The 24876-nt window shown below is 40.4% G+C and overlaps 2 protein-coding genes and 1 long non-coding RNA gene across 6 annotated transcripts; 2 read left to right on the top strand and 1 right to left on the bottom strand.

The window, feature by feature from the left end:
* Nucleotides 1-159: 159 nt before the first annotated feature.
* On the bottom strand, nt 160-14759 carry trim110 (tripartite motif containing 110). Of its 3 annotated transcripts, XM_077498166.1 has the most exons (9): nt 14565-14759; nt 9735-9858; nt 7607-8126; nt 7438-7533; nt 5123-5356; nt 4771-4793; nt 3416-3561; nt 2882-3153; nt 160-792 (listed from the first exon to the last, which is right to left on the bottom strand). In XM_077498166.1, the coding sequence occupies exons 1-9, from the start codon at nt 14593-14595 to the stop codon at nt 523-525; spliced, it is 1716 nt and encodes a 571-aa protein (XP_077354292.1). In that variant the 5' UTR covers nt 14596-14759; the 3' UTR covers nt 160-522. The 3 variants fall into 3 exon arrangements, with proteins under 3 accessions (XP_077354292.1, XP_077354298.1, XP_077354309.1); XM_077498172.1 differs by lacking the exon at nt 14565-14759 and having other exon boundaries at nt 7607-8054; nt 9735-11031; XM_077498183.1 differs by lacking the exon at nt 14565-14759 and having other exon boundaries at nt 7607-8054; nt 9741-11031.
* On the top strand, nt 7321-12747 carry LOC144002732 (uncharacterized). The gene is made up of 2 exons (XR_013278803.1): nt 7321-12249; nt 12331-12747. It is a non-coding gene; the product is annotated as an uncharacterized LOC144002732 (long non-coding RNA).
* On the top strand, nt 13889-24136 carry sall2 (spalt-like transcription factor 2). 2 transcript variants are annotated; one of them, XM_077498153.1, is made up of 4 exons: nt 13891-14830; nt 18800-19333; nt 22061-22504; nt 23235-24136. In XM_077498153.1, the coding sequence occupies exons 2-4, from the start codon at nt 18935-18937 to the stop codon at nt 23535-23537; spliced, it is 1146 nt and encodes a 381-aa protein (XP_077354279.1). In that variant the 5' UTR covers nt 13891-14830; nt 18800-18934; the 3' UTR covers nt 23538-24136. The 2 variants fall into 2 exon arrangements, with proteins under 2 accessions (XP_077354270.1, XP_077354279.1); XM_077498144.1 differs by having other exon boundaries at nt 13889-14830; nt 18800-22504.
* The last annotated feature ends 740 nt before the right edge of the window (nt 24137-24876 follow it).

Genomic DNA, 24876 nt, shown 5'->3' with positions numbered 1-24876 from the left:
CTGTTTCAAGGGAAGAGCTTGAGTAGCTGAGTGAATGATAGCATAAGTTAAGACGTTTTCTTCTGTCTCAAAAAGTAGAGGTCAAAACATCATCTTACGTGATGCCACACTGAAGTCTTATGAAACTTCGGCAAAGTAAGCACCATAAGTAATTTGTATGTTTTGCTTTTGTCATTCACTTTATTGACAGATAGTCATAAAACACACTTGTTCCAGCAATACATAAGCATCACAATGCAAATACTTGCCCGTTTTCGCCATTTCTTGTCAATTGGGACTCTTCAATAATTTTTCTTCATTTAAATTATTTATTTGTTTTGTTGCCTTTTCATTATCTGCTTGCATAACATTACACTGAATACAACATTTTGCCATTTCTGTTACCCAATTCTGACAAACATGAGCTGCTGAGGTGAAGGTCACAATAAAATATCCAGCACTTTTCCCTCCAGCTTGTCGGAACTGTTCAACTATTGCCTATCCATCAGCATTGTAACAGGACTGTACCTTCCTTTGGTCACCTCAGACTTTTACAATTGAAATATGGCTATTAAGCTCCGATTTATAAAGTCCAAAGCCCAAGGACACTGGTTCAGTGAACGTGGTCCAGAAAGTGTGGATGTGAGTCAGGTTGTTCGATGGTCCCACTTCAGAGAAGGTGATGGTGCCGGCATTATAGTCCACAGCGACTGCAACCCGTTTGCCAGCCATTTTGTATGCGAGACGTGTTTTCTTGCGGTCATGCCAAGCAGCTAGTTTCCTGTCATGTTGCTGGGTCAAACTCCATGAAACCTGAGGGAAAAACAACAGCATTAAGTAATATGTTTTTGGTTTATTTTTAGCTCAAGGACTACAATGTAATAAAGAAAAAAAATCCTAATATAACAAAATTTCACTTTTTATTTTATTTTACAGATTTTTTTCTATATTTTTAAAATATCATTTAATTTTTGAAAATAGACCTTGGTTTTATATGCTTGATGTAAAATGACATGAAATCACCGTAACTGTGAAAACTAGGGATGCACAATAATGCTATTTTCAACCGATACCGATAAACCAACAATTTAGAGGTGCCGATGTCGATAACCGATAAGTAAGCCGATAATTGTTTGCAAAATTAACTTGAATACAAATATGCTTTCGAGTCCTACTTTAAGTATAACAAATACATTGAAACATTGTATAAACTTTGCACAATGTTTCAATATATGTAAAGCACCATGAAGCTGAATTTTATTGATATGAGCCACAACCACAACAGATGGACCAACGTTGCATGTCTATAGTTATTGCTGGATTTCTTTATTATCTGGTTCATTTGTATGAAATCAAATTGCCGATAATTATCGGCAGATTTCTTTATTATCTGGTTTATCTGGTTTGACGTTAAATTGGTCGATAATCGCCGAAATTAACAGCCACCGATATTATCGTGCATCCCTAGTGAAAACACAATATTTTTGTTCTTTTACAAAAAAAAGAAATTCATTACAAATACATATATTTATTGTTAAAATATGTTCACAAAAAATCTTAATTTCACAAATTGTTGTGTTATTTAAGGCAATAAACTGGAAAAGGCAACTTTAAAACTTGAAAACAAAAACAAGCAAAAATCAGTATTGTTGCAATTTTATACCCAATATCTATTTTTTCAACAGTATTTTGAAAAATAAATCTGTCAAATTCTGTCATATACTGTAATATAATTATATATAATTAAACACAAATTATACAACATATTTCCATAAAATTATGTTATTAAAAACAACTAATAACTGCACATTTGTGTAATTTTAAGCATTAATATTTCTAATACTTAATACTAATTTACTGGTAATTGTTTAAAAATGTGAAAATATTTCTAATTTAACATTAAAACAACCCAAAAAAATAAGGAAAAATGGTTTTTTTTAAATTACAACTACAAACTGTATTATGAACATGTTTGTTTGTTTTTTTATTAGAAGTATTTTTTTTCTGTTATTTCACTGTATTTTTTTTTTTTTTTTTGGTAGCTTCCGGAAATTCCCGTTTTTTTTTAACACTTTTTTTTGTTTGTTTGTTTGTTGTTGTTTTTTTGTTTTTTTACAGTGAACACCTGAATAAATAAAAAAAACTTGCACTGAAGCTTTTTCAGTGACTACAAATAGATAGATGACTGTTAAAGCAAAGTTGAAGGTCAAAGACACCAATTGGTCAAGTAGTTTCAGACATGGACCGAACCCTGCTGCCAATAACAAGAAAACACAAGAAATTGATGGTGAAATTCAATTGCTAAATTGCCAATATTAATAGTTTAAAACTTAAATTTAAACAAAATATTATTGTAAAACAGTTCAGCATTTTAAAGTCATTCCACATTACCTTTAAAAAAAAATATATCCCCTTACTACCACAAACAAAAAAGGCTGAAACAAAATGTAGATACTCCTTGACATCCAAAGCAGTCGAGATGTTTCACTCATCATAATGGATACTTTCCTATTTAGACAGAGCTTTGGCACCATCTTGTGGCATCTTAGGATGTGTCAGAAAGTGTACTAATACAAGAATTGATGAGTTTTTCAGCAAAAAGCTAGGGTAAATTGCAAATAGATGAATGAGTGAATTGTACTTTGATGTTTGAAATCCTAAACCAAAACATACAGGCAACAGATCAAAGCTGTGACAAATAGATTGGTATGATTTGTATTTTTTTTAAAAAACAAAAAAAAACCTTTGCTCTAAACTGAAGCGCGATGTTGCAGACCCGCTATCAATGAAACAATTTTTTTTCCTTGTAGTTTTGATTGAAATCCATAGTATGTGACCTTAGGTTACAATTTTAGTGGTTCCGCTGAACATAATGCTGCTTTACTAGGATCAACACACATACCACGTTGTTGCCAAAGGAATTGCCCTCTTTCCCCTTCCGTCCAATACTCCTATAGCAGATGGCGATATCCCAGAATCCTTCAGTTTCTAGCTCCCAGTAGTGAGTCCCAGCCGAGAAACTCTGAACTGTGAGGACTTGCGGCCAGTGGTCGAAACGTTGTGGGTGAGCCTCGCAGGGAAGCCGTGTTTTGACCCTTGTGGCCAATCGCAGGTCATCAGAGATGCTCAGCAGAGGATGAGATGTGTTGGTGTCCAGAGTCAGAAGACTGGTCACTGTGGTGTGGTCAGAAGGAGGGGGAGAAAAAGCTCTAGCGATTGGCGACTGTTACCGTGTATATTCAACCAAAACGAAAACAATCACCAATTAATGTTTGTTGTTTCATAGATTCACATTCCAAAAATGTGCTACATGTATGGCTAACTGAACACTCTAAACTCTGCATTGGTGTGAATGTGTGTCTATATACTGCATGTGATACTTGAATCTGTTTGTACACAATGTTAAAAACATTATTGACGTGCATTTCCTACTCACAGAGCTCCCTCTTGAGTTCACTGAGGCATCGGAGGGTGGCACTGATAAACTCTCGATACTTGCCCTCTATCTCCCCCAAAATGTGCTTCCTGTCCAGACTGACAGGTTCTGGTGTGAAAAGGGGACTGCTAAGGTCAGCTAGTAACCTAAAAAGCAAGAATACAAACATCTCACTGGAAGGACATAAAGGCAGATTGACTTTATTACTTAACACATGCTGTTCTGTTATGTTATGTTATGTTATGTTATGTTATGTTATGTTACTGCTGTGTACGGTACCAGGGTTATTATAGTTTTGGAATTTTTCATTTTAGTTAGTTTTGATTTACGGTAGTTTTTTTAATTTAGTTAGTTTTAATTAGTTTTCAGGATGGTTCTGTTAGTTTTTATTAGTTTGACTTATTTAATAAATGCCTTGTTTTCGTTTAGTTTTAGTTAGTTTCAGTATTTTTGTTTTTGTTTTGTTTTTTTGTTGTTGTTTTAAAAAAAATGTGTATTACTTGTGCGCGATATTTCAAAAACACCATAGGAGCGATGTCATCTGAAGGTGCTTTTCTATTGGTTGCTGCTAGATGACGTCATTTCTGTGTAACACACTTTCAGATGTCCTTTTTCCGGTTAGTATCAAAATAAATCTACTTAAAATCACATCTAAAATCATCCCCAAAGGTTCATGCATTAAATTAATTTCCAAAGATTAAAACAAAGGACGTTTTTGCTATAATTATAGTTATAGTTAGTTTTGTAAACATAAAATGTAGTTTCAGTTAGTTTTTGTTTTTTAAAAAGCATTTTTGTTTTATTTTATTTCGTTAACGAAATTGTTTTTTGAATTTTAGTTTTAGTTTTTTCATTCGTTTTCGTTAACTAAAATAACCTTGGTATTTACTGTGTACCGTAACGGTACACAGTAAATTTTGAAGAGCACATTTAATGTTAAACAGAGTGTATTTGGTCCCACTCTAAACAGAGTAAAATTTGCACCTGGAAGAGTAAAATATTCAGAGTACATTTTACATCAAGTATTTGTACTGTGTATGACAGAATTGGCCTATCCCAAAAACCTAGTAACGTTTTTTTTCACTCAGAAATTCGAAGTCAATTTTAGAAGGATTTTTTTTTGTACATTTTACTAGTTCATTCAACAACAAAAAAAAGTTACACAAGGGTTGAGGAACCAACTCACAACCTTCAGCTTGGGAGACTGCCACTCTATCACCTGAGCTATGCCACTCCTACTGTTTGCTAATATCCATAAAAAGAGACCCAAAAACATCAAGCCTAATATGGGTGCTATTTAAAAAAAAAAAAAAAAAAAAAAAGAGGAATCTGAAACCTTGGTGCTATTGACTTACTTTGTATCATCAGATTGAAAAGCCTGCAGAAAGTGTAATAATACACAATCAAACCAACATAATGATTAATACTGTGGCCTAACTCTAACATTTCCATACAAATAACAGCATTAGAGAGATATTTTGCATCATGCCACTCTAAAAACATTTGACTGGTGGATCAGCCTATGAAACTGATTATTTTAAGCACCATGGATTTTTACACAAAAACATTGCTTGGTCAAAAAATGTACCGGTACATACAGTATTCCTGACGTGGCAAAAGTATGCAGTGAAACCAGTAAACAAAGTACAAAGTCATCATTGATGGCAGCCCCATTTTGTATTACAGTCATTCCAATCCGGAGCTTACCCAGATGAGCAGGAAGGGGTCAGTCTCTGCTAGCAGCGAGGTCAAGTAATGCTGGATGCTCATGGTCTGGCTCACGTCCTCCCTCACTTTGGAGCAGTCTTCATGCACGCGCTCAATGATTTGCTGTCTGTCCTTCTTAGTCAGCTCCATTAGACCTTCAACCAGTTTCTCAACTTGGACCTGCAGGTCTGAGCCCAGCCGCTCCACTTGGGTATTTTCCTCCATCAGACAGTCCTACTTTGGAATGTATCTATTATCTTTCTTCGATTTGACCAATTTGAACATAGCTAGAAATTACAAGCTAATTGTACATCGGTATGTATTAATCGATCATTTTTGTCAACCTGGGTAGAAACATCAATTTTTGCTGTGTCATCATTACCACTGACCTGAATATATGACTGGATAGCCGATAGCCCATACATGCCTGTGCAAGCTGTTGAAGTCACAGGGCGGCCATCTTGCTCCTCCCATCTCGCGAGCAGACTATTATAAACTACAGTGTTCCCTCGTTTATCGCAGGTTCATCTTTTCGTGGATTTTTTTTACAGCATGATTTGTTTTCTACAGGCTGTTTTTTTTTTTTTGTTTTTTTTTTTTTTTGCGGCGATGTGGTTCCAGTCAAAATGGGTTTAAGTATCCTTCCTCATATTTTCATCATTAAAATTAGGGCTGCCCGCCCCGAATCAAACGTGCTGTCCAATGCTCAGCGCGACGTGTTTGCCAGATGAATTGACCCAGCGGGCTGGCACAGGCCATGAGCAATCTGAGCTCCCACAAGTCAAAATGGATTTCAGCCTCATATCATCATCATGGTGTCATTTCTAACAGCTGTTTTATTGATGTTGTTCATGTTGCGTATGTGTTATTATTATTATTATTATTATTATTATTTATTATTATTATTTTTAGAAAACACACCAGCCAGAAAAAAATGGATGGTTCGCCGTTATATTTTTGTTTCTCAAATGTTTTGGATATTAGTTTAATTCCATTTTATTGAACACTGAGGGTGCCTACTGTATTTAAATAAGAGATACATTATGTGAGAAAACATTAATAACTGGGAGAAAAGTGCAGAAATTAAGTGTTTTACATCCTTAAAACATACATAATACATAAAAAAAAATATAGTATAAATAAAATGAACATTTAGAATAAATAAAAAATATCCATACTGTGCTGTATAATATCCAGCCATCCATTTTCTTGACCGCTTATTCCTCACAAGGGTCGTGGGGGGTGCTGGAGCCTATCTCAGCTGGCTTTGGGCAGTAGGCGGGGGACACCCTGGACTGGTTGCCAGCCAATCGCAGGGCACACAGAGACGAACAACCATCCACACTCACAAGCACAACTAGGGACAATCCGGAGCGCCAATTAACCTGCTGCTGTATAATAAGCAAATTTAAAAAAAAAAAAAAAAACATACTTTTCATGGGAAAAAATAAATGTAAATGAAAAAACAACATATATGATGAATGAAAAAGCATTTATAATAAACTAAAAATCATACCAAAACAAAAAAAAAACACAAAAAACGAAAAAAATAAATACTGTGCTCTATAATAAGTCAATAAAAAAAAAAAAAAAAAATCTTTTAATGGAAAAAAATGAATGTAAATGAAAAATGAACATATATGATGAATGAAAAAGCATTTATAATAAAGTAAAAATAATACAATGAAAAAACATGATATACTAAAATCTATATATAATTAACTGGAATTAAAAAATAAATAAAATAAAAATACATGGATTTCCATTATCGCAGGTAGTTTTTGAAACGTAACACCCGCGATAAACGAGGGAACATATTCGGTACACGTACAAATGAGACATATACAGCTTGTAGGCAATTAGTATAAGGCCGGGGGCGGGCTAGTCATTATTTTTTTAACAAGTAAAATAAATAAATAATAAGTGGACGGTATGTGCTGCTTTGAAGGCCCCCTTTTTCTTTTATTGCTCAGTTCCTTAGAGCCCAATATTAGACTTGGCAGAGGCATCTTTTGCTGAATTACAAGTTTCGTCCTGTAAACATCATTAAGCATATAATTTATAAATTTATTTAAGACAAGTTGTAAAATGTCTGTCTGAAGTCCTCTTGTTTATGTTTAACAAATTCATAGCATCATAAATCATGCTGTTTCTACTAAATATCTCAAATGTTCTCCAATTTCGATATTGTAAATGTATAGGATCGTATGCTGAGAAACATTTCTTGGGAGAAGCAATATGGCGGCTTCACGACTTAAAGAGTCTTGGCCTATCTGCGATCCAGTCATATATTCAGATCAGTGATCATTACTCACTGCAACAGTGGAATCGATGTCAGCATATTCTTTGAGGATTTCCTCTCCGTGCTTTACTTTCTCCTCTGACTTTCCTAGCAACGTCTGGAGGATCACCTAAGAAGACACCCATCTTTAAGCAAAATCATTTCGGAAACAAACAGCAAACACAAACAAAAAAAAAACTTACCTTTAAATCCTCTTCCACCTGTCTCAGCCCCTTGACTTTATGCTGAACATGGCTTCCCTCCAGCAGACAGTCACTGCACACGTATACCCTCTCATCAGCGCAGTAGTAGCGCAGTAGCTCTGCGTGCGTCGGGCACTTTCGTTGAGACAGGTCGCCAAGCGGGTTCACCAACAAATGGGTGCTAAATGCAGGTCTTTCCAGGTGGTGCTGAAGATGTTCCGCACACAGCGACACTTCGCACCTCAGACACGTTTTGACAGCTAAGTGTACCAGGCCTTCGTCCGCCTCCGGAGAGCAGCAGTCGCACAACACTTCGCCGTGCTCCTCCACGCACTGAAGACACGTAAAATGACCTTTGCCCTCTCCTTGGGTTGTCCAGGCCTCGCGCATACAGGCTGGACAGAAGCTGTGACCGCAGGGAAGTGGGTGGGACTGGCTGAAGTTGTCTCTGCAAACAGAGCAGGTGGACTCTTCCGTTGTGGATGCCATTGTAGAGGCGATGTTTGTGAAGTGCCACACACTACATCAATGATAGCAGTATTAGAAAATAAAATTAACTTATTTGCTCCCAAAAACATATAAAAACGTTATATTTTAAATATTGCCATGGTCCCACAAACATTTATACGTTTTTCATGGGGGTTTTTTTTGTTTTGTTTTTTGTTTGTTTTTTTATATTAGAGCATACAGAAGGCTTTAATGCAGCTTCTGACCTGAAGAAGTTGCTGAAAGCAATGGTTGTTATTACAATAAACGGCCAGCATGTGGTAGCAGAGTATAAGTGCTCAACCCGGGCCATGCTGCTCTTTTCCCCAGTGTTTTCAACAGATTTATGAATAATGATGAAACTTAGCTATATTCTAATGCTAATTGCTGCAAAATGGAAACGGATACAAACGTACTTTTTTTTTTCCTGATGAAAGTAGAGACTCTAATCTTTCTTTTGGTGAGTGTCCCGAGTTTTTATAGTAATAGAAGACAATATTGTGTGGGCTTTGCTAAATCAGTCAAAATCCAGTTACACAGCCGGGAGGGACGGGGGGTGCTTCAGTGAAAATGGCTGGGAGTGAATGAGTTAAATTGTTGTCCTAACATACAGAACCGCAGCTGGCAAATATACCTAGTACTGTCATGATTTAGGTTGGGTTAATTTTTATTTTTTGCTTCTGTCATGTCTTGGGTTTAGTTTTGATTTTGTCCTTATGTTTCTTTAAGTTTTGGTCATGATCTGTGTTTATGTCTTATTGTCCTTGTGTGCTTCCCCCGTCTCATCAAACCTGATCATGACCACCTGTGTTTGCCTGCCCTTCCTCATTTGTCTACCAATCAGTGCCCTCGGCCACTTGTGTCTCACCCAGGTGTCTCGTTATGTCATTAGTGTATGTGTATATAATCTCTCGTCTTCCCTCTGTCTGTATCAATTCAGTATGGTTTCCTCCTGTCATACTGCCCAGTTTTTCCCTGAAGTCACCTACATTTTTCTACTGTCAATTATAAAAGAACGGGATGAGGCAAAAAGTTGGGAATCTATTCTGTCACTTTGTAGATTCGGTTAATATATATAATTATTGAACGTAGTATCGTGTGGGTATTGAAAATTTAGACATTTTCTAAAATGGCTGGCAGTGAATGAGTAAGCACGGATGCCAGAAAACTACTGAAGTGCAGTAGTACGCATAATACTGGATCAATCTATAGCATTTGTACTTCATTACTTCCTGCCACTGCTGAGCACTAATGTGCATATTAATAAGACAGAGTTGCGCTGGCTTTTCACTTCACCAGTCAACTATGATAATCATTTCAACAAGGTGCTATAAATAAAATACTTAACGAAAGCTCTAGTAAATCTCTGCTTTTGAAAACAAAAATCAGCACAGTATAGGAAGAAATTGCATAATTGGCATGCACTCCATAAAGTAAGGGTTGAAAGACTGACAGAGTCTTAAGTGGTTGACTGCAATGGAGGGATCAGGAGATCATCCTTGACAGCTTGCCGACCTGATTTACTGTCAGCTGTTGCATGCACAACCGCAAACTCATACATTTGCACATTATATCAACAGGAGTTTATTAACTGTGGAAATATGTGGGGTAAACATTACATAGGAAACATAAAAGTTCTCACCTGTACCTGTGTAGATGTTTGCAGTCAGTGGCCATCGAGCTGCTAGAGGTGCTAATGCTGACCCCGTGGTTAATCCCTACGGATTCACCTATTGCTCCTTTAAGTGTCTGGTTTAACCACTGAACTGGGTTCAGTGCAGTCACGTGACAGTGAGATGGGAGGAGGCCCAGAAACAGTTAAGCAAGTATAATCTATGTCTTGAAATGTCAAGATGAACCAAACACTCTCGTTATGCAAAAAGTATATTGAAAGTTGGAAAAGGCCATTCAAAAGTTTAGAGGTCAAATAAATTTTGCCTATAAAGGTTGGCATGTCTTGTGGGTTCATCCGTAGTTTCACCCAAAGGCCCAACTTTTTGAGTAGTGTGTTTAGAGGTAGCTTTTGCAGGCTTTCGTCAAGCATAATTTAGTTGAACACATTGTAGCACCTGATAATTTAATAATGCTGGAAATTGTAATCAAATTTTCACATGAGTCAGTCAAAAATATAGCACCCCAATATAATGTAATTATTTCACCAATAATGTAGTAAAAAAAAAAAATCCTGACTGATATTGGAACTACATTTTTATCGATAATGTCATAATCGATTACATTATTGTATCATACGAAAAGCATATCCCAGAAGTATGTGGGGCAGGGCGGTTCCAATCGAGTGGGCGGAGCTTCCTTTATTAAATCTGTAGAGCTGGTTTAACACTAAATAAATCAACTCTGTAAAGTGACACCAATACTTATCTAAGCAGTGTTGAAAATATTGCAATGTCCCCGTTAAATAAACTAAACAAAAAATAAACTCTGAAACATGTAACACAAAAATTGTAACTTTTTTTTCAGATTCTCAAAAGAAAAATGGAAAACTTAGGACTGAAAATGAACATAATATTACATTATCTGTCGAGTTTTACATTATCAGTGTTAAGGGAAAAAAAAGACCCACCTGAAAATGTATTAAATCCACAATAATGTATAATAATTTCATTATTGGTAAAAATTGCATTAAAATATGTGTCAGGATTTCTTTATTACATTATAGGTGATTAACCTATCAAGTTTTATTACATTTTTGATCGAGTTAAGTGCCAATTTTATTATATTTTCAGGCAATTACAGTTGTATGCATTGTATAACTGCAATAGTTAAATGTCGTTGACAATCAGAGGTAAAAATTATAAATGACTAGTTGTAATACGTCATTATATGGTGTAGTCAGTGTTTCGCTACGCTAACTTGTCATTAAAACTTGTAATATCTGTGAAAGTGCCATGCAAAATATTTACTACAATTGCACTTATACATGTCAGATCATGCTTTTAATTGTTCTAAGTGTTTGTTTTTGAGCGACATCTAGCGACTTTTTACGTGTAAGACACGTCCTTATACTGATTTTGTTTTTTTACATCCCGATTACTTCGTCTCTATTGTTTACAAACACATAAATTCGCGAATCTAAACAATGATACATTAATGATCATGTTGTATGAAATAAATACTTTATTGTACTTCCTATTTGTACTGTCTACTTTCAAATACATGATAGGCGTGATTATGATTTGGAATTTCATCTCAACCCTAATCTTTTATAACTGACTTGGACTGAGCCGTCCATTTGTGGTGTGTGTGTACGCACTCTGAGAGCCAATAGGTCGCTTGCACATCGTACTGCATCATGGGAGTTTTTCCTTCGGGCGCCATATTGGGTGTCCGCCGGTTCACAAGGTACACTCGCGAGTTACACGGTAGAGCTTATCAACCTGATGTAATTTTCGCAGTATTTTCACGATTTACCGGAAGATCAAAAACAACGATACAGGCAGAAGGTGTCTCTGTGTGGCGGGATTGATCCTAATTACGTCCTGACCAAGGGTGATTTTTTTTTTGACGGAGAAAGCTTGCTGGCCAAATGTGACATCTCTGGACATCTTTCCCTACCTCGTGTTGACAACATGCTCCATAACACGCCAACAAATCCCTGGAGGCTTACAATTATTTTGTAAGCGGGTGGATACAGAGTGTAAACTTTAACATCGCATCAGAAGAAACGGTTGCTGTTGCACGTAAGTAAACCACATGGTGTTGGTAATTCTGCACACAAAAATGTTGATTTGTTCTCAGGCTTCCTGTTATCATTGTGTTTACATGCACAGCTGGGTTTACCTGATGTGGTTTTTCTAATAATTTTATAACAGGCAAATATGGCAGAGCGTATAAGAATAAAAAGTAATAACTATGCACAGCCTCCCTGTGTCTTAATTAAATTTAATGCTACCCTTTCACTAGTTACATGTTACTTAATCAACTTATTCTAAATGGTTAAGGTTAACCACTCTCAGAGGACGTATTTTTAGTTTCAGTTTCCAGTACAATAAAACGTGTTCATGGTAACTACTGAGCATACTGACAGCTTTTCTTATGATCTCACGGTTAAGGAGGCTGTCACAACACCCAATTTCTGTCTGGTGCCAGATGGCAACAATTCCCATCACTTGTCACGACAACACCAATAGTATTACCAGGTATGTATGGCTTTACTTTTTGTAGTTTCTTATTTAATTCTATGTTTCATATTTTCATTACAATGTTTGTAATATTTTCAGATTCAGGCACAGATGAGTTTAACTGGACGGACTTCTGCGACTTTGTGGTGTGGACAAAGTGTGATTGAGCGAGTCCACCCAGATCGCTCGTTTTGGCCAGTTGGAAAAGCCAGAGTTTTTTTTTTCCCAAAATCCCCTCCTTACCTGAACTGCTCGGGAGAGCATTTACTAGATCAGCAGTGGACTTCCAGTGTTCCTGCTCAGCCGCTGTCACCTACCACTTGCTCATGTACTTCAAAGATGCGGAATAAAGTAGTTTTTTGTGCTGCAGCAGATTGTAAAATCAAATATCACTTGAAGTGTGCCAATCTAGACTGCCAAAAGGACAGTGGTTTTGTGACAAGTGTGAAACAAGGATTATTGGGAAAACTGTAACACAGTACTGGTACTTGTCTTTCATTAAACAAATTTAAAAGAGAGCAACTTTTTCCTCTGTACATAGCATAATGAAAGTCATTGCGTACCCCATCAACATTACATCATACCGTCATCTCAGGATGGTAGGCACCTGTGCTGAAATAAACTACATTAATTAACAGTTCAATTTTTAACCCTGAAATTACTACATCTAATCATTATTCACTTCATTTTTTGTGCTTTTAGAAATAATAGAGATTTATGCCATTACTTTAAGAGGGACCATATTGCACATTGAGTCAAATCCTGTCATTTGTATTATGTATAGCTTTGTAAACAAACCCAACAATAGAATTTGTATAAACGATGCCTTTATTAGCGCCAAACAAACAGTCGCATGTTGTCCTCCTCCAATGCTTTGATGCTCGCCTTCGTTTCCATCATGTCATTGGCAATCAAGTCGGTGTGGCATGAGATCCCTAAAGAAAAAAATAAAGTAAAAATCACAAAAAAATACGGTACCAGTAATAGGTTTAATATAGTAAAGTAGTATAGTTTTTTTGTCAGTGTAAAAGAAATGTACACATTTTGTTGCATTTTTTAATGTATGAACATTGCTACAGGCAAATACTTATTTCTATAAACACTTCCAAATGTCTCTAAAATATAAGGTGCGTGTACACACACAAACAAACACATACATTCACTCATGCATACAATATAGCATGTAATGAATTCTGAGTGGCATACCAGAGTCAATGATGTCAGCAGTACTTGAGGGTACAGGTTACTGGAGCCATCTGGCTGCATAACTGCAACAATCTCTGCCACTTCGAGTCGTCTTTTCTTTGCTTGTCTCTCCTGTGCACGTTCATATCTTGGCACCGACTGGGCTGAGACATAGATGTTGTAACGTGGGACCCAACTTTAATGTTGGAGCCCAGTCGGGATGATTGGACAGAAAAACGGGCGCAGGGCGACCTGTTAAAATAAACAAATATATAAACAAATAAAATATGGAAAGACTGGTTATTTTACCGCAGTAGGGTGGCCGTGAATAAGTTCTTTAGCATGATGTGTAGGCTACCGGGGGTCTTTTCTTGCATCACCCCCGGGGGTCTGTTTTCTTGCATCAGCCCCTTCTGTCTCTTTTTTTTCCAAGTTTACATTTTGCCACCAAAAAACGTGTTATCGGCATTAAAAGCCCAAGACTAATCAATCCAATTTCAGCAGTAAACACTTTGCACTGGCACTACTTGGGTGAAAATGTTCGATGTTAGCTTTCGGCTAACGTCCGCTAGCCAGCTTGTACTACCGAACTTGCTTGCTCATGAATCCAAAACATAAGCAACTTGCCCATATATGGGCGGTCGAAACGTTATTAATCCTCATGCATTAAATAAAGGTAAACAAGCTTACCGCTCACAAAGTGATCGCTGCACACACGAGCCCAAAGTAACGACTTCCCTCCGGAGTCCGCACTCCTCTGTCTCCAGGCCCTGGTTCCTAATTATTTTCGGAATTCGGAAAAAAGACCGACCATTTTCCCCCTTGGCTTTGTTCGAACAGCCAACGATGCAGCAACAATGTACCATTTTAAACGCAGAAAACAAACGTGATAGATACGTGTTAGACCGAATCGCTACGTAAATGGAGGCCACCCAGCATGGCGACGACGAGAAATCCGAGGCGGAAGTGACGACATGTGCAAGCGACCTATAAGGAGGTAACCGTGGTCAATGTTTCCCAGAGGACCGTCTGGCGGCGAGGGTCATTAATTATAACAGACAGACGGACGGACGGACAGTACCGCAGAGAGCGCAGACAGGCCCCAGACGTTGAAAGACAAACAAGAAAACAAGCCTCCCCCTCTTTACCGAGTCGATCCAATCCGCCATGCCCGCCCATGTGTCACCGTCCGCAGCACACTCGGGAATTGTTGTTTATTTGTCAGCAAATAGAGCGATTAGCAAGGGAAATAAATAATTGAGGGAGAAATGCGGCTATCCGACTGCGCATCCCTGGTGGTGAATAGGGAAACAGTGCGCCAGTGTCCCGTCTGAGAGAAGGCGTCGATCATCCAAGCTCCGGAGCCTCGCCTCCTTTTTATTATTCCGCAACCAAAATCATCATTTCAAACATGGTAAGTTGTTTTTGTATTACGGTTAAGAAGCTGTCACCTATTGTGGCCTACAGTGGGGTCGGGAGGCACATCCGGGACATTTTACCCCGGTCATAATATTTTATGAATCATAACTTGTTATGATGTGGGGCGCGCGCGGCGTGCAACAGGTGCTCGTACAGTAGCGGGAGCGCGCATTTCGCTGCCATACATATTTGTGTGTGCGTGTGTTTACAACGGACATTGCACGCCTGCTGCTGCCGTGTCGGGGTGGGTTGGCGAGGTGATACGATTGGGATCTTGCTGGCATAATAGACGGACTCATATTCTCTTTTTGACAGATTGCGCAAACGTCTTTATGTTTGACCTAAACAATCGTTTTATGTGGCCCAGTGCGATCATATGATCAGCGTCGAATAGATGAGTTCAGCGGGTTTGCCTCGGTTTGAATAAAAAATACATCAGGTTTCGATTAGTAAACGCCGTTTTAATTATGACCTTATTTGTGAACAATTTCACTCCCTCGTCATGCGTCTTTTTATTTCTTCCACCAGTGCACCTCTCTCCACGTGTTAAACATGTCGGCGTGAGGGTGAAAAGGGAGCATTGTGCCTCCAACTCACTGGCATCATGTGTTGGAGGAGGAGGCGATGCTCATTCAGCTGTGCACTCTCAACGCCATTGTTGCAAATTCCACCTCGTCTGTACAACCGCCTTGTTTACCAGGTTCTCCCTCGGAGAATGATTGTATTGAATCGTGAGAATCGCCACTCTTCTTCAGATTTGCGTGTCAAAGACCTTACAGAATCTCACTCATGGTCTGAACGAGCTTTCACCTGAGCAAGTGATTCTCTTCTGTGCAACTAGCAGTGGGATTCCAGGTTCAGCTTGTTTATGTGCAAGTGCAACCATTTTAAACACACAGTTGTCTGGATCGTCCCTGATGAGAATTTACTAAAGAGAGGGCGATGAGTCTCGGCTCACCATTTGAATGTCAAATAGCAAATGAACAAGTAAGCTGTGTGTGTGTGTGTGTGTGTGTGTGGGGGGGGGGTACTCTCGACTGAGTGAAACACTACAATATAAAAGAGTACTGTATTTCACGAAAGTGAATACACCCCTCACATTCAGGTATGGACTGGTCTAAATAAAATAATCCTTGTCATTTGACTACTTTGCTGAATTTGGACAGTTTCACTCAGTGGTGTACGTACTCATTTTCGTTGTCAGTGGGTTTAGACTCTCCCAACAAGTCATTTATACTGGTATATAAACTGTGCACTGACGACTTTTCATCGTGTCAAAGTGTCATATCTTCAATGTTTTCCCATGAAAATATATACAGTAATTAAATGTTTGCAGAAATCTGAGGAGTGTGCTCACTTTTGTGATAAACAATACTTTGATTAAATTTCTGGACTTAAGTAAAAGGAAACAAAGTATAGAAAAAGCACTTAAATACAAAAGGTTGGGAAAATACCCTTGCAACTGCAGTAGCCTACCAGTTTTTATAATTTGATACAACAAAAAAATGATCCGCACAAAAAAGAAAAAATACATTCCCTTCTTCGTTAATTAACAGTTTCATACTGGGAAGAAGGGGGAAAATATTACACGACATGTTGCAAGATATGGGCGGTGATTGACTGGTTAACACATCCGCCTCCCAGTTCTGAGGACTCGGATTCGAGTCCAGGCTCCGGCCTTCCTGGGTGGAGTTTGCATGTTCTCCCCGTGCCTGTGTGGGACTTCTCCGGGTACTCCGGTCTCCTCCCACATTCCAAAGGCACGCATGACAGGTTAATTGGGCGCTCTGAATTGTCCCTAGGTGTGCTTGTGCGTGTGGATGGTTGTTTGTCTCCGTGTGCCCTGCGATTGGCTGGCAACCAGTCCAGGGTGTACTTCGCCTACTGCCCAGAGCCAGCTGAGAGAGGCTCCAGCACCCCCTACGACCCTTGCGAGGAATAAGCGGTAAAGAAAATGGATGGATGGATGGATGGATGGATGTTGCAAGATCGAGCCAGCACGGTATGCTAACAAAACATATTAATGTAGCTTTTATAATGTGAAACAACTAAAAAACTATATATATATATATATATATATATATATATATATATATATATATATATATATATATATATATATATATATATCCATCCATCCATTTTCTTGACCACTTATTCCTCACAAGGGTCGCGGGGGGTGCTGGCGCCTATCTCAGCTGGCTCTGGGTAGTAGGCGGGGGACACCCTGGACTGGTTGCCAGCCAATCGCAGGGCACACAGAGACGAACAACCATCCACACTCACAAGCACACCTAGGGACAATTCGGAGCGCTCAATTAACCTGCCATGCATGTTTTTGGAATGTGGGAGGAGACCGGAGTACCCGGAGAAGACCCACGCGGGCACGGGGAGAACATGCAAACTCCACCCAGGAAGGCCGGAGCCTGGACTGGACACACACACACATAGACAATTAGGCTGTTTCTGTGACCCACAGGTGCCAAACTCAAGGCCAGATCCAGCCCGTGACATGATTTATCATTTTACGTAGCCCACAAAGGCAAATCCTCTTGCAAATTGTCTTCACTTGTAACCAGAGATGGGTACAACCGTCAGTACAACGGTCCTTCATTGACGGATGCCAACCTTTTGGTGAGTGCTTCTGCCTTTTCGGCAAGCGCATTATGACACGAAGCCTCGTAAAAATACACGGACTGAGCACTGACTGAGGCAGATTTAGGTCAGTTGATCGGGGTTAGTATAGGCGGTAGTTGTCAGTCTGTGTACTTTTACGAGGCTTCACGTCATAAAGTAGTCCTTGAAAATACAGAAGCACTCGTCGAAAGGTGGGCATCAGTCAATGACAGGCCATTGAATTGACGATTTTGCCCACCTCTGCTTTTAACAAGTTGAGATAGAGATATTGCAAGCATTATATATTACCAATCTCTCTTTTAAAATCAATTAAAAACTCGTTGCAGAAACAATTATTAACTTGGTTACAATTTCAAAACTAGTTATCCATCAATTTGTTGTCTATATGTGTTAATATAAGACGATTGTATTTATATGGGTCCACAGTCATTCTTTAAGATCAACCTCCAAACGAAGAAGACAGTCAAAATGGCCTTCTGAGGGACACCATTAGTACGATGTCGCCCACAACAAAAATGAGTTTGAACTATCGCCCCAAACAGATCATATGAAGTTAAATTTGTATTTCAAACCATTTTTTCAAAGGAGAAACCACACATGCTGCAGTTGTGGATAGTTTATTTCAGCAGTTGCTTTGACGGCCTGTAAAATTGCATTGTCAGGTTATGGTGGTGTTGTAACTGCAATTTCTGTTGAACTCAGTGCCTCCTATAATAGGAGATTTCTTGCTGGGCATTGAAGCGCGAGCATGTTCCTGAGGAAATGTGTGTACCGCTTATGTGTCTTTGTGTTTCTGCCCACAGCAATCTGAGGGGTATTTACCATTACTGTATCTGTCCCAGAAATGTAGCTTCAGCAGTAACCTAAGTACTATATTAGATTGTGTTACTCATTAAGTTCTTGCATGCAAAGTGCTTTTTTTAAATTTGTATATACAGTATACTTAGACTGTTTATGTGGCCATGTGTCTTCACATCTGTCTCTTGGTCCTTTTTGGGCGAAGTAAGATTCCTGTTGGTCTGTGAGTCATGTTGTTGTTTTCTCTGCATGCCACCTCCTTTTCCTGGTCTTTATGCTCATCCTCAAACTATATCAGAACTGTCACTGTAGCTTTTAGGGTAGTGTGAAAAAACATTAGACCAAAAATACAGCGCCTAACACAGAGCATGACATGAATCTACATGTACTAAAATTAAGGACAGGTTTCGAGTGTACACGTGTTTGTGTAGGGGTGTGTGTGTGTGTGTGGGGGTGTGTGTGTGTGGGGGTGTGTGGGGGGGTTGCTATATCTGTTAATTACATTCAAATCTTCTTTGACTTCTTCCAGGTGTCTCTTTGGCGGTGAAGTCATAACCATTCCACCCAGATTCTGCCTTGTGTTCGTCATCTTTTCTTCTTCAAAGCACCCAGCTGGATCACATTGCCCACTCACCTCCCAAGGCCTTCCAGACGGACTCTCTATATGCACAGGATCCAGAATATTCACTCTCCTCAAACCATTTGTCTCTCACTCTTGACTACCCTAGACCAGTCTTCTTCAAATCTACACCCGACTGCCCTTGGACTCAAGTCGCAACCCTGTCAACCTATGGCTTCTCCCAAATTGGGCCTATCAGCAACTACCACCTCCTCGTCCTCATCATCCTCTGCATCCATGTGTCCTCCACACCCTGGAAGCCCCAGCCGCGTGCCCGAGGGTCCCCCAAGTCCTGTTACTCCGACACCTAGTCCAGGAGTGGCGTCTGCCTCAGCCGCTCCCAGTCGGGCCCAGTTGAGTCTGGCGCTGATATTAGAAGAGTTGCGGGTGCTTCAGCAAAGGCAGATTAACCAGATGCAAATAACGGAGGAGATCTGCAGACAGGTACTCCGTCTGGGTGGGGCATCTTATTCTATAGACACACCTTCTCAGCATCTTCTCCCACCCCTACCTCAACTCTGTCTGGAAGACAAACGGGCCAGCAGCCCAACTACCCAAACCACTTCGACTAAGCCTTCCACTACTGTTGCTCCTCTCCTGGCATGTTTTTCAACCTTACTTCCCTCTCAGGTGTCCAACAAATCTTCAAAATCAAACAATGCCTTGTCTCAAATCCTGCAAACATGTAAGCCCCAGATGGATGGCACGGTTGCCAATCCAGGGGTGAATAGTTACCTGAGAGTGAACACGCAATCTTCAGACCATTCCACATCTTCAACTGCTGCCATGACATCCTCCAACTATCCACTTGCTTTATCTTTGGCTCTACCAAATCATTATTTCACTGAGAAATCTCCCAACGATATTTCAATGAGCGAGCACTGTGGCAAGTCCTACCTAAATGCGGCCCTCTCATCAGTATCCCCAAATGCCCAATATGCTTTGCAATCTCTCTCTGGAGGGGTAATCCCTTCATCTACCTCTACCTCCAGCAGTACTAGCCGCCTCCAGCACGCTTGTCGTTTTTGTGGAAAGATCTTTAGCGGGGACTCAGCCCTGCAGATCCATCTGCGTTCGCATACAGGGGAGCGGCCGTATCAGTGTCCTGTGTGCCTCAGTCGCTTCACCACCAGAGGCAACCTCAAAGTGCATTTCTTACGCCACCGTGAGCAAAACCCAGAGCTATCACTTTCACTCCTTCCGCCATCTTTGTTTGGCATGGCTTTGCGGGCCACTGGGTCCACAGATATGAGTCAGACTAGTAGCAGCGGTTGCAACACGGGTGCTTTGAAAATGTCAGAGAAGAAGCCAAAAAGCAGGCCTGAGGATGAAGTCTATGGTAATGACATGGAGGTCAGCGGTACCAATAGTGTCTTCCCCCTCGGGGCATCAGGGGGGTCCACCCCGTGTACACTCCCCTTGCCTCCAAGTGTGGATCTGGCCTTGATTTCACATTCCTTGCTTCAACTTAATAGGGCAGCAGCTGTAACAGCTGCAGTCTCAATTGCCTCTGGCTCATCTTACTCATCCCCCTCCACCTCTTCAGCCCTCTCATCTACACTAGCCACCTCCTTACTTTCAAATCCAACCTTATCGTCACCGTCTACCATCACAGGATTGCTGAAGGGTTCAAAGCACTCAAAGAACTCTGATGAAAACAGCCCCCCTCAAGCTCCCATACTCTCCCCTGCCGCGTACTCCCAGCTAGCCAACCTGCCTAAACTCCTTTTCCCATCTGGTTCCTCTAGCTCTACCTCAAATGTCACACACTCAACACTGCACCCAGCTTTGGGGATGCTCTGCAACCCGCTACCCTCAAATCCAGGCTCCCATCAATCAGCTTCTGCCGGCTTTTCACACGTAACTTTCCCTTTCTCCCCCTTTCATAAACCAGCTACCACTATACCGTCCTCTGTAGCTGTCTCTACACCTACATCTGAAACTTCCAAGTTACAGAGGCTGGTGGAGAAACTGGAAAAGACACCCGCTCAGTCAACTTCTCCATGGACTTCTTCCTCTATTCCCACCTCCACAGTTGAGGTGCAATCAAGCAATACCATGTCCTCTCCTACAAGTTCAACCAACAGTAATTTCACAAATACCAGCACTTCGACCACATATATCACTGCAGCTCCACCTTCCTCTACCCATGTCTCCACATCTGTTTCCAACTTCACCCGACAGATGGTTGCCGCCCTTGGCATGAGTGTCAATAATGCAAGTGCCATTGCAGGAGGGTTGCTACCAGCACTGAGCATCACAGGTGCAGCCAATAATTTGACAGCCAATCAATGTGGCGTGTGTCTTCGGGTTCTGAGCTGCCCCAGAGCACTGCGCTTACACCAAGCCACACACCTTGGAGAGCGCCCTTTCCCTTGCAAGTTGTGTGGAAGATCCTTCTCCACCAAAGGCAGCCTACGGTCACATCTGGCAACCCATCATGCTCGGCCCCCCAACGCTCGTATCCACAACTCTTGCCCACTTTGCCAACGTAAATTCACCAATGCTCTTGTACTTCAGCACCATATTCGTATGCATCTTGGTGGCCAACTGCCCCCAGTATCCACTGACGATTCTACCTGTGAGATGGCAGTTGAATCTAATGCTGAATCTTTGTCACAGTCTGAATCCAACACCAGTGAGCAAAACAATGGTCCTAGTGAAACGCCTCAACCTGGCAACTTAACAAGCCTATCCCCAAATTCACAATTTCATAATGCAGATGCTGACTCATGTCCCATTTCTGATAACAAACCTGTTCAATACACTGCAACTACGACCAAATCTGGCTCTTCTAGCCCAGATCTCAACCCCCCCACTGATCTTAGTCCTGACCCCTTCATGAATACTACGGCACAAGTTCCACCAGCAACCACTGATGACCCCCCTTTCCTTAGTGCAAGTGCCCCACTGCCATTCACCCAACAAACTGAATTTGATGAATTTTCCCTGGTTGACAAAGATGACCGAAGTGAGCAACCCGCCCGTGATCCGTTCCCCAAATCAGCGTCACCTGTTGCCCAAAGCACCAAAATGCATGACGTTATGGCCGTGGACTGTGATGAAGAATCCTCATTTTCTGATGCAGCCGTTATCCCCAGTTCAAATCTGCATGATAATTCTGCCCCCTTTGCTTATAGCTGCTCAAGCACTATTTCTTCTTCAACACAGAATCAAGATGTTGCTACCGGTGTAGACGCTCCGGCCCCGGATCCAGGCCTAGTCTGCTCCGGGGTCCGATCACCTGAACCTAGGGAAGAAGACAGAGATCAGTTTTGTACTCCAACAACACCAACACGAGCAAAAGTGCCTGAGGAATACCCCAAAATGATGTCAGCCTCAGAAACTGCAGACAGTAGTCAAGGAAGTGATGCACATAGAGCTTCCACTTTCGCAAAGGAGACGGGTCAGAACTTTAATTTTGACTCATTTGAGCGAGACAACCAAATAGATGGTGTGAATCAGATTATTGGATCTGCTCCAAAAGAAGAACCGGAGATTTCTGTTCCTCTCAGCCTAGCCCCAACGCTCCCATCTCCGATAGCTCGCCCCGAGAAGAAGACCTATTGCTGTGCTGAATGTGGAAAAGCGTATGCTAGCCGCAGCGGACTAAAGGTAAGAAAATATGTTTGAACATTAAAACTGTATTAATGATTAATAAATAACTGTCATGTTATGTGTTTTGTGGATTTTGGTTTTTATTACGTGTGAGTTGTCATGTTTTCTTTGTGTCACTATTATCAACCAATCTGTCTCGTTAAGTTTTATTACGTTCACCTGTGCTTGTCCATTCTCTTTTGTCATCCAATTCAGCTCCCTCAGCTACTTGTGTCTTGTCTCTAGTTGTCTCGTCAATTGTTTGTATATACGTTTCCCTTCTTTCTGTCCTTGTCGGTTCATTTGGTGTTCGTTTACATTAGCAGTCTCTGGGGGTGTGGCTCAGTGGTAGAGTGTTCGTCTCCCATCTATGAGGATGTGGCTTAGATCCTCACCTCTGGTGACCATGTTGAGGTGTCCTTGGGCAAGACACTGAACCCAGATTTACTCCCAATGGACCTGGAAGCACCCTGCGTGGCAGCAGTTGGCCGCTGGTGTGTGAATTGACTGGGTGAATGTGAGGCATTGTAAAGCGCTTTGGGCACCATATGGTGTAGTTAAAGCGCTATATAAGAAGCAGTCCATTTACTATCCTGCCCTACTTTAATCTGGTCACAGCTTCCTAATGTTTGTTTTGGAATACCTATACTGCTCTTTGTGCATGCTGCGTACCTGATTGATATTTCAATGTTTGCTGTATTCCTCATTGAGTGAGGCTGATGCATTTGTTTTATTTTGTCCTGCACAGGGCCATATGAAGCACCATGGTGTAGTGACCAAAGCAACCCGCCCATTAGCCCGCAGTAATCGTTCATGTGCTGACCAACCTCAGACATCTACATCAATAGGTTCCTTGACTATTCCAGCCTCCACAAGTGCAGCGGGTTTCTGGAACCAGTACCAAGCCTTCCTCAACACCAGTCCTGGGTCAACTGAAAACACCGCTCCCGCCAGCCAAGAAATCAATGATTCTGCAAAATCTCCTTTGCAGTCTGAGCTGGAAAAGGGTGCTGCCAATGAAGCGGGAGATGATTTTTTTTCAGAGTCATAACTTAACTCGGTTTGAATGGCTGAATACTGCTTCCTTACTGCATTTTATGTAGCCTTGTCAGTTTGATAGTCACAGTTATATTTGTATGTGAAAGTTGTGAGTCAATGGGACATACTTATACAGTATCACACAAATCCAATTATTCAAGTAAATCTGTTGTCAGTAATTGATGTGACAAACTGTTGTTGACTAACTAAGCGTATCAATGTTGTATGTCAGATCTGGTTTTGTTTTATACTGGACACTAAAGGTAAATGTCTACCTCAGGTATGGTATTCAAATCTGACCTATTACCAAGAGGCTCAAGCAAAAGAGACTTCCTTCAAAAAGAATCACTTTGCAATAACAAAGCAAACCAACAGTTTCAATGCATTTCTGTGTGGGATATTTTGTCATTTGACACCTATGTTCTGATTCATATACAGTACAATAATGCATTGTGAAGTAACCAGAAGCACAGCTGCAATGTTTGTGATTTACTGAGGACATGAACAATATGAATGTTGTTTGGTGCAAAAAGTAACCTGTGGCACAAGCTACTAAAACAATATAAAGTTTATGTTTGTTGTGAACTGTATGTCCATTATCTCTGTATTAAAAATGAAATGGGAACAAAAGGAAAAAGAACAAGAAATCTTTATTTTAATGATTTCATATTTTATTAACAGTAGTGAACACAGTAAGAATTGCACCGGAGCGGAAAAGTTCAGGGTTTTTGGGTCTAGCTCAGCTGGGTGGGGCCTCATAATACCACACACTGTTCTTAACCAGCCGTTGCTAATAGTTTTCACTTGTGTGTTAGGGGCTTTTACTCCATATTTATTTTGAAAAGGGGAACTAAAAATGCAGCCGTGCTTTTGAAAAGCTTGTCAACAACCCCGGTCGACCTCCACACAACCAGACTGGGTGGTGTGGTTCGGTGGTTGAGTAGTTGTCACCATCCTTAAGGTTGTGGGTTCAATTCTCACTCCTGGTGACCATGTTGAAGTGTCCTTGAGCAAGACATTGAACCCCAATTTCTTCCCAGTGAACCTGGCAGTGCCTTGCATGGTAGCTTCTGAAAACTGGTGTTTTTGTTTTGTTTTCTTGTTTGTTTTATGCAAATATTCCCTTATTTTGAATATGATGAGCATGACACCCTCCAAAAAGTATTGTAAATAAAGTTCAAATTCGAATTTTCATTTTTTACTTTTGCACTAAAGTACATTACACAGTCAGTTTAATAATAACGAGTTTAATCACTCTAAAAACTCCTGTTTTGTTTTTACACAATTAATTATTTAAGTACAGCGTGCAACTACTTTTGCCACCTATGTGTGTGTTTTTTGTTTGTTTGTTT

This window comes from Festucalex cinctus, chromosome 1, assembly GCF_051991245.1.
Source record: "Festucalex cinctus isolate MCC-2025b chromosome 1, RoL_Fcin_1.0, whole genome shotgun sequence".
Classification (NCBI taxonomy): domain Eukaryota; kingdom Metazoa; phylum Chordata; class Actinopteri; order Syngnathiformes; family Syngnathidae; genus Festucalex; species Festucalex cinctus.
The sequence above is the reverse complement of the archived record's forward strand: the minus strand, read 5'-3'. Positions and strand labels throughout refer to the sequence as shown.

What these genes read in the sequence shown, in the direction of transcription:
- sall2 (XM_077498144.1), top strand. Translation starts at nt 18,935, where the DNA reads ATGCACAGGATCCAGAATATTCACTCTCCTCAAACCATTTGTCTCTCA. An exon ending in CTAGCCGCAGCGGACTAAAG is followed by an intron (nt 22,505 to 23,234) that starts GTAAGAAAATAT and finishes TGTCCTGCACAG; the next exon opens with GGCCATATGAAGCACCATGG.
- trim110 (XM_077498166.1), bottom strand. Translation starts at nt 14,595, where the DNA reads ATGGGCGGGCATGGCGGATTGGATCGACTCG. An exon ending in AAACATCTACACAGGTACAG is followed by an intron (nt 8,127 to 9,734) that starts GTGAGAACTTTT and finishes TCATTGATGTAG; the next exon opens with TGTGTGGCACTTCACAAACA. An exon ending in AGGTGGAAGAGGATTTAAAG is followed by an intron (nt 7,534 to 7,606) that starts GTAAGTTTTTTT and finishes GTGTCTTCTTAG; the next exon opens with GTGATCCTCCAGACGTTGCT.